Source organism: Schistocerca serialis, chromosome 9 (genome assembly GCF_023864345.2).
Source record: "Schistocerca serialis cubense isolate TAMUIC-IGC-003099 chromosome 9, iqSchSeri2.2, whole genome shotgun sequence".
NCBI classification, from domain to species: domain Eukaryota; kingdom Metazoa; phylum Arthropoda; class Insecta; order Orthoptera; family Acrididae; genus Schistocerca; species Schistocerca serialis.
In genome coordinates, this window is record NC_064646.1 from 156,614,999 (window position 1) to 156,624,614 (window position 9,616).

Below are 9,616 nucleotides of genomic sequence, written 5' to 3' on the forward strand. Positions count from 1 at the left end.
GAAGACCAATCGTAGACAGCGTCGAATACCAGAGTCCTCTGCTGGAGAAACGGGTCGCGGTCTGCGGAAGCGCGCCGCGGCGCGGGAAATGCGGCCGGGAGCGACGGACCCCGTTCGCGCGCGCGAGGTGTTGGCGACCGATTTAAGCATCTGCGCTAAGGCTTCCCATCTGCGTTGACTCGGTGCGGTTGCTAATCTGTGGCTGACGGTTCCTTAGTGCCGACAAGGCTGGTTCCCAGGCTTTGCTCAGGTCAAACCCCTCTTTGATGATGGAGTCCCAGTATGTGGAAGCATGCGAGAGGATCTTGGTTTCTTCGTAATTCATGCCGTGTCCCGTGTCAAGGCAATGTTCAGCAACCGCAGATTTTTCTGGCTGACCCAACCTCGTGTGACGTTTATGTTCGTCGCATCTGTCTTTGACCGTACGACACGTCTGGCCAATATAAGATTTCCCACACTGGCACGGGATTTTGTATATTCCTGGTCTCCTCAGGCCGAGGTTGTCTTTAACAGAGCCCAGCATCGATTTCACTTTTGCTGGAGGCCGGAAAACACATTTAATACGGTGTTTCTTGAAAATTCTGCCCACCTTAAAAGACACGCCACCGACATACGGTAGAAAAACCAACCCTGTGGTGTTATCTGCTTCTTCAGGTTGTTCTTGAGGTTTGGAGCGTGCTGGTCGAAACGCGTTCCGGATCTGCTTCTCGGAGTACCCGTTCTGGGCAAATACAGAGCGGAGATGGTTGAGCTCTGCCGATAAGCTGTCCTGATCTGAGATGGCTCTAGCCCTATGCTTTCGGGGTTAATGTTGTATTGCAGTCAATGCTCATGCCTCCTCCACTCAGGTACACTGGCGCGTTGAAATACTGCGTGACAGCTCATTACTTAGCATCAAACAAATTTCCTAAATAGTTAATGAAAAGACTTTCTTCGACTTTCATCACTCAGCGAACATCTTTTCTGTGACTCACCCGGCGTTACTGCTTAAAAGCAGGAAACACAAAAGAGCATGTACGGCCAACATACAGTCCGTGACCCAGAAGACATAGTCGGATGCCAATCTAATACTGTACACGTACATACCATCGATGCGTATGTAATTGGTTGGATTTGCAATTCCCTGCGACCTGTAGAACAGTTGGTAAGTGGATTATTGCTGTTCGTGTTTAGAGTTCTTACCAGGCATTTTGGGGTATATAAGATACGAGAACAGCGGCAGATATTTAATGACCACTGTAAAAGACACAGTATATCGTGTATTGGTTTGAGACAGTCTTATTGGCACCTGACAGCCTTTGAAAGTGGCCTCGGTGTAGGCCTGCACTTAAAGGGCTAGTCGAATGGTGCAGTCTCCATATTTGTGGAGCTTACGGCTGTGGCGCGGCCCGTTATTGGACTGCATACCAATGTGAGGACAGGCATACTCGAAGTCTAAGGTTCAGAGTCGTACTCGAAGTCAAAGTTCAGACTGCGTACGTCTGACCACCACAAGGAAGGATCGCTGTAGACCAGTAACATCCGTGAACCCTTCATGTCTGAGTCTCCCATCCAAAAACAAGTAATGGATTCCCTGTAGTATTGTGTCAGCCCACACCATCGGTTGGTGGCTAGCAGCAGCTGAGCCAAGGAATTACCGTCCCGTGCATATGTCGCCGTCAACACCACAATACAGTTGGCGGTATCTGGACAGGTACTGTGACTGGCAAGCACGGACTACTGATGAATGGCGTTGCATTTGTGTTCAGCAATGAATTGTGGTTCTGCATTACCAGCGGCAACGTGTATGATGGTGACCTGAGGAAAGAACACATTCCTCCTATGTTCTGAAGCGGCACAGTAGCATTACTCCTGAAGTCATGGTGTGGGGAGCCTTTGGATATGACTTGAGGCACAGCTGGTAGCGATTGAGGGAACTCTGACAACGGAACTCTACGCCACCGACATCCTGTGTCCTCAGGCATTAATTCTCATGTGGCAGCACCTTCATGCCATTTTCAACAGGACAATGCTTGTCATCTCACAGCATGTGCCGCTATGAACCGTCTGCGAGGTATTCATATTCTGGATCTGTAGCTCTTCTCTTCCTATCAGTGTTTGCAGTTAATTATGAGATATAGATTCCGCCATATTGCAAACACAGTTTCTTTCTTTTTAACCAAACATGATTCAGCACCTCTCTGCCATCACCAGTCGGTTTTGTTCATTGAAAACTGTAAAAAAGTGAACATATTTTAGGATGTATGTTGCAACAAAGTGAAGCCTAAAGAAAGTTTTTGTTCGTTGTACTTCTTACCGTGATATTACAATATATGATTTTGCGAGACCAGTGTATGGTGTCCTGCGCTGATAGCTTATCATCTGCAAAGTGAACGATGTAAATGTGAATTTCATCACCGAGTTAAAACTTCTCTTGATTTAAAAAAAAAAGTGATTTGATATTCCATTCAAGTCTGCGAGATGTTGAGGTACTCACGCGGTCAGCCAGATTTCTTCGCAACAGAACATGTGTGAGACCAGCTTCAGCGATAACTCTGTCCCATGGCAAGTATCCAAGATATCAAGTGCCACTTACAACAACTGCAGGTCAGCTTGCTTCGGGAGAGCACAGAACGCCCATACAGCACCTTTCCAACCGAATCTAATATAGGCCAGAGGCAGTGCAACTTCATACTAACGTCAGCTCATGGTGCGAAGTTGTGCCGGCCGGTGTGGCCGAGCGGTTCTAGGCGCTTCAGTTTGGAACCGCGCGACCGCTACGGTCGCAGGTTCGAATCCTGCCTCGGGCATGGATGTGTGTGATGTCCTTAGGTTAGTTAGGTTTAAGTAGTTCTCAGTTCTAGGGGACTGATGACCTCAAATGTTAAGTCCCATAGTGCTCAGAGCCATTTGAACCATTTTTTGCTAAGTTGTTTGTAAATCTGACACAATTTTGTAATCACTGAAATGACATCGCATAGCTCCAACCTGTGACGTTTCACTTCGTTTTCTTCTCCCTTTCTGGGTGCTTAATTTCTTTTGTCGGGTAGTGTAGATGTCTTGCATCTGATGACGATTAGTGAAAATTGCGAGTGTCCCAATTCGATGTTGCGGCTGCCCGCAGCGCGGACAGCGACGACTTCTGCAAGTCGGTGGTGCTGGACTGCGGCGGCGAGGGCATCGCGGCGGGCGCGTCGCCGCTGGAGGCGCCGCTGCCGCCCCCGCAGCCCGCCCCCGCCGCCCGCGTGCCCGTCTCGCTCTGCCTGTGCATCGTCGTGGCGTACGTGTGCGTCGGCGCGCTGCTGTTCAACCGGCTGGAGAACTGGACCTTCCTGGAGGGCTCCTTCTTCTGCTTCACCAGCCTGGGCACCATCGGCTTCGGCGATCTGGTACCGGGCGGGCTCGACGGCACCACCCACCAGCAGCTCAGCGTCATCGCCAGCTCCGCCTACATCCTCGTCGGCATGGCGATCGTCGCCATGTGCTTCAACCTCGTACAGGTGAGCCCATAAAGTGCTAATTCGAAATATAACAAAATTAAAAATATAAAGCTACGGAATTAATTTCTTGTGTGCATAAAGTCTTCTTGGCGTTCAGACCACCTTAAATCGGATTTAAAACTCGAGCTTTCGAAGATTAACACCTTCTTCTTCGTCAAGAGATGACTGTCTACCCATCGAGCGAGGTAGCGCTGTGCTTAGCGCACTGCATTCGCATTCGGGGGAGGACGACGGTTGAGACCTGCGTCCGACGATCCTGAGTTAAGTTTTCCATGATTTCCGTGAATCGCTTCAGGCAAATGCCCTTTGAAAGGGCGCAGCCGGCTTTCTTCCCCATTTTTCCCTAATCAGATGGGACTGATGACCTTGCTGTTTGGTGCCCCCCCCCCCCCTCCCAAATCAACCAACCAACCAACAGGATTGAAGTCTGTTTTCTTTATGGAAGCGTTGAAGCTGGTCAATGGTCAGCTCATATTGCTTGGCAGCTCATGTCTGTTGGCAGTGGCAAGCTTGAACGCCACTATAAAGGAAGCAGACTTCGCTCACGGCTGAGAGACGACACCTGGCAAATAAGATGACGTTAATCTTCTAAAGCTTCAATTTTAACTCCCATTTGATGCGGTCTGAACACTGTGAAGACGTTGTACAATAATGCGGTGATTCGTTTCCGGCAGCAGCAGAGATGCTATAATTGTCTCAGGGAAATCGAGATGGCTTCCTTAGCAGTCTGGATTGGCCTGGTACCGGTGCAAATTTTCCGCTGCTGCCTAAAATGAATGATCACACGATACTCCACTATAGCAATGGGCTGCTCCGTTTTGTTTAGGCCCTCTAGCGGCGTGTTAGGCTACTGTTGTGAGCGGACTTCAGTGGGTACCAGGATTGCAAACATGTACCTACAATTAAACAAAAGTTAATTAGCCAGCTTTATTTTACGAGGTGATAATTAAAACATTCTGATTACATTCGCAATTGATTTGTTTTATGAAATAAAATGTATTAAGGACCGTAGAAGTGTAAGAACAATATCAATGTTTGAAGTATTTTGAGGCAGAAAATGTTTACAAAAATCAGTATGCATTCCACGAACAGAGAACTTGCCAAAAACAGCTCTCTCTATTCCACCATGAAATCCGAAACGCAGTAGATATCGTTACCCAGCCTTAAGCTGTGTTCCTTGGCTTCATGAAGTCGTTCTATGCACTTCTGTCCATCTGACCTGATTTGAGACTGTATGCAGACAAAGCTCAACACGTCGTTCTTTGTAGAACAAAATCCACGGATGTAATCTCCCCATAGTATATATGAGTATTATTGTAGATAACGCTGGAGACTCCCTGAATCAATTCGCGGATGACTGCAAAGTTTGTATACTGTAGGGAAATACAAGAAGACCTGCGGAGAATCGATGATTGGAGCAGGGGGTAGTAACTGAATATGAACTAAAAGGAATGCAACCCATTGTTCAGAAATAGGCGAAGCTACACTACTCTTCTACTACACCGTTGTCGACAAATCGTTGGAAATAATCCCAGGAAGAGTCAAACAAAATGTTACTTCCTTCTGCATAAATCTGCCTAAATGAGCAAGACAAAATTCAAAGAAATTAGAGCTCATCATACAGAGATTTAAAGACAATCACAGTCATTTCCGCCCACCGCCCCCCGGCGCCATTCCTTCGGATGGTGGTACGAAGACAGTAGTACCAGATGGCTTGCCGAACATAAACGTGAACGTAGGTGTAGATAAACCACTGCAGCAAAGAAATACCAGCCTTTTTTTTATCCTTTTCTTATATAAGAAAAGGGACAATACACCATTTGAACCAAAGGGGTTATCATCAGACGCGGTTGTTTTAATTTTTGTAATCTGAATTATTCTGCTCACAAGATGTTGGCTGTTTCTGAGTGTGCAAAAATTTCTTTGGGTGGCAGTGCTGTCGGAAATCTGTCGACCGTTGTTGAAGAGCTTCATACTCCTCGGAATAATTAGCAAGACTGAACACTTTTCCGAACTTCAGAGCCATAAACTGTATAAGGCAAAACATTACACAAACACTGCCACATGGATATTCGCATACAAACATGGCGTCCACTGTGATGATCGTGTCAGTTCGAAACTCATAACAGCTCTATTTTTTAACGAAATGGATGCAGATTTCTAGACCTGTTTTACCGTGTGAAGATTTGTAGAACTCCTCATGATAGGTCAACGGTGCACTGTATAAAGGAAGCAGATACTCGGGTAGCAGAGTGAATATGAGAGTTTTTTAGGCTAGGCAGTAGTATGAGGCTAGGAAAGTGCTTCTGTTAGATAGAGCAGATAATCAGTTATCAACTTCTCACTTAGACAGTGAGTTGGCATCGGTTAGTACCAGTAAGGTGAATGTAGACGAATTATGGGCAAAGTTTAAGCAGACAGCAAATCGTAATCTCGAAATTTATATGCCTAGTAAGTGGATAAAGGATGGATGGTTTCATAACGAAATTCGACGGATACTGAGGGAGCAGAGGCTATTGCACTCTCTGTTCAAAAGGGAACGCATAAATGACGACAAGCAAAGGTTAGTAGAGGTTCGTGCGTCTGTGAAAAGATCTATGCTCGAAGAGAACCCGAGAAAATTCTGGTCGTATGTAAAATCGCTAAGCGAGTCTAAGGCTTCCATTCAGTTCCTCGTTGACCAGCCTCGTGCGGCAGTTGAAGATCGCAAAACGAAAGCTGACGTTGTAAATTCCACTTTCAGGAAAATCATACAAACATACCATTATTTGACCATCGGACAGACTCCCATATTGGCGACATAGTAATAAGCATACCTGACGTAGAGAAACAACTGAAAGATTTGAAAGCAAATAAATCACCGTGTCCTGATGGAATCCCCGTTCGATCTTACAAAGAGTACTCTACGGTATTGGTCCCTTACCTAGCTTGCATTTGTCGTGAATCTCTCGCCCAGCGCAAACCACTAAGCGACAGCAAATAAGCGCAGGGGACTCCTGTATATAAGAAAGGTAAAAGAACGGGTCAGCAAAATTAGAGACCAATATCCCTAACTTCTGTTTGCTGCAGAATCCTTGAGCGTATTCTCAGTTCGAATATAATAAATGTTCTTGAGACTGAGAAGCTTATGTGCATGAATCAGTGTGATTTTAGAAAGCATCGCTCGTGCGAAATTCAGCTTGCCCTTTTGTCACATGATATACGGAGAACTATGGATGAAGAGCAACAGGCAGATTCCGTATTTCTAGATTTCCGGAAAGCGTATGACACGTTGCGCCATTGCAGGCTGTTAACGATGGTACGAGCATATGGAATAAGTTCACAGATATGTGAGTGGCTCGAAGACTTCTTAAATAATAGAACCCAGCATGTAGTCCTTAACGGCGAGTTCATCAGAGATACATCGTCAGCGGTGCCCCAAGGAAGTGTGATAGGACCCGTGTTGTTCTCTGCATATGTAAACGCTGACAGGGTGGTCAGCATTCTGCGGTTGTTTGATGATGCACGGTAAGGTGTCGAAGTTGAGTGACTGTAGAGGATACAAGACGACTTACAAGGGGAGGCCGCCAATTGTGAAATTCAGATTCGATTCATACTGCGCATAATAAAAGCTCATGGCCAGAGGTGTAATGTGGCAAAGCACCAAGATGCACTTCTCAGCCCTTGTCGAGAAAATCGACAGTTAAAAGAAACCGTTGCGGTGAAATACTCTCTACGATTAACAGCTTTCTACAGCGTCGTGGCGCAGAGGTAAGATCTCGGGTTAGTAATCCGAAGGTCGCCGGATCGAAACTCGCGCCATGCAATTTTTTTTTATTATTAGTTTTTTGTAATATATATATACTATTAATGAATTGCTTATGCATGTTGGTGAAGGCGGATCGCTCTCCAATTGTACCGCCTCCATTTTTCCGTTTGTTTAACAGGGTGTACCAAAGCTCTCCCGACCGCACTGATTTTCGACGATGTTATAAGTTGCGCTAGGGACCGCATCTACCTTCTTTCGAAGTTAGCAGGCAACTACGCTGTTTTGCGGCGGCTCGTTTCGGCCCATTCAACATCTGTCCTTCAAGTGTAACGAGCGAGTAACGTAGTTTATATTTCATACCTGCCACAGAAAATTTGTGTTTGTGTGGGGTCTCTATTCTAATTCGAACGTTTGACTTACGCTATACGTATTCGTTTCGGAATATCGTTTCTACGTCTTCCGTTAACTATACGTGGTTAACATTATGAAGACAATTAATAACATTTGTGAAATACAACTTTGTTTGCGGAAAACATAATGATGTTCGAAGTCGCCAGTTTTTCCACGACAAACGACTTTCAACAACTTATTATATGCATAATTGTTGCAACTGATTGCCGGGAACTATATATATATATATATATATATATATATATATATATATATATATATATTTGAATTACAAAAAACAAGTACTAAAAAAACGTTGCATGGTGCGAGATTCGATCCGGCGACCTTCGGATTACAAACCCGAGCGCTTACCGCTGCACCACGACGCTGCAGAAAATTATTAATGGTAGAGGGTATTTCACCGCAACGGTTTCTTTTAACTGTCGATTTTCTCGACAACGGCTGAGAAGTGCATCTTGGTGCTTTGCCACATTACACCTCTGGCCATGAGCTTTTATTATGCGCAATATGAATCGAATCTGAATTTTACAATTGGCGGCCTCCCCTTGTTAGACAAAATTTCCAGTTGCTGTGAAGTATAGCAGCTAGCCCTAAATGTGGAAAAATGTAAGTTAATGCGGATGATCAGGAAGGTCAAACCTGTATTGTTCGGGTACAGTATTACTAGTGTCCTGCTTGACACAGTCAAGTCGTTTAAGTATCTGGGGTTAACGTTGCAAAGCGATATGTGGTGGAACGAGCATGTGAAAACTGTGGTAGGGAAGGCGAGTCGTTCGGTTTATTAGGAGAATTTTAGGAAAGACTGATTCACCTGTAAAGGAGACCTTTTCTTGAGTACTGCTCGAGTGTTTGGGTCCGTATCAGGTTGGATTGTAGGAAGTCATCGAACCAATTCAGAGGCGGGCTGCTAGATTTGTTACCGGTAGGTTCGAACAACATGTAAGTGTTACGGAGATGCTTCAGGAACTCCCTTGGAGGTAAGACGATATTCGGGAAACACTATTGAGAAAATTTAGAGAACCGGCATTTGAAGCTGACTGGTGAACGATCCTACTGCCGCCAACATACACTGCGCATAAGGACCACGAAGATAAGATACGAGAAATAACGGCTCATACGGGGGCATACAGACAGTCGTTTTTCCCTCGCTCTATTTGCCAGTGGAACGCGGAAGGAAATGACAAATAGTGGTACAGGGTACCGTCCGCCAGATACTGTACGTGGCTTGTGGAATGTCTATGTAGATGTAGATGTAATAAGTAACATTATTAACAGTGGCTACTTGATGCTATGTTCCCATGTTTCTTTAAATTAACCGGTATCTACATTGCGCCCGCCAGATGTTCTTGGTATCAATTACAGCAATCTGGCAGAAAGGGGACACCCCTCCCACCGAAGTAGTTGGTGTTATGATGTGGCCTGCTTGCACGCAGAAACCATACAGATTCCTCACATGACCAAATACCGTTGGGCAACAGCTGTGACAAAAATAGATCACAAGACAGATTAACAACAGTTTCCAATACCGATACTGTTTATTGATACAATTTCTACAATACTTGACTAGAGTATGGAGATTGTACCATGGCAATATCATTTACATTGATCTGTGAACGACGAGTAAAATTCTCTAGTATTTGGCGTTATGTCAAGCAGGCATGACCGCAGACAGATTTAGAGACATTTTTCTAGGAGGAGGATGATAGATCGGTATAAGCCACAAAAATTGTAATAGAGATGCTCAAGGAACGTAAATGGGAACGTTTGAAAGCATGGCAGCCGTATTGGGTAAATTTAGAGAACGGGTATGCTGGCAGACAGCGCTACAATTCTACTGCCTCCATCTTATTTATGGTCTGTAAATCATGACAGTAAGGTCAGAGGCATCAGGATGCTGACCGAGGCGTGTACCATCATTTAGTTCACGAATGGATCAGGGTGTAAAATAACTAATATTGACACCAATTACCCTACGGCG

General features: G+C 45.2%; 1 protein-coding gene across 1 annotated transcript in view; it reads left to right on the forward strand.

Annotated features, from left to right (window-relative positions):
- Nucleotides 1-3,491, forward strand: part of LOC126419438 (TWiK family of potassium channels protein 7-like) — a 375,205-nt gene extending 371,714 nt beyond the window's left edge. Inside the window, exons 5-6 of the mRNA XM_050086625.1 lie at nucleotides 823-848; nucleotides 3,104-3,491. Of these exons, the coding sequence (XP_049942582.1) occupies nucleotides 823-848; nucleotides 3,104-3,491 (414 nt within the window). The remainder of the gene's footprint in view (nucleotides 1-822; nucleotides 849-3,103) is intronic.
- Nucleotides 3,492-9,616: the final 6,125 nt, after the last annotated feature.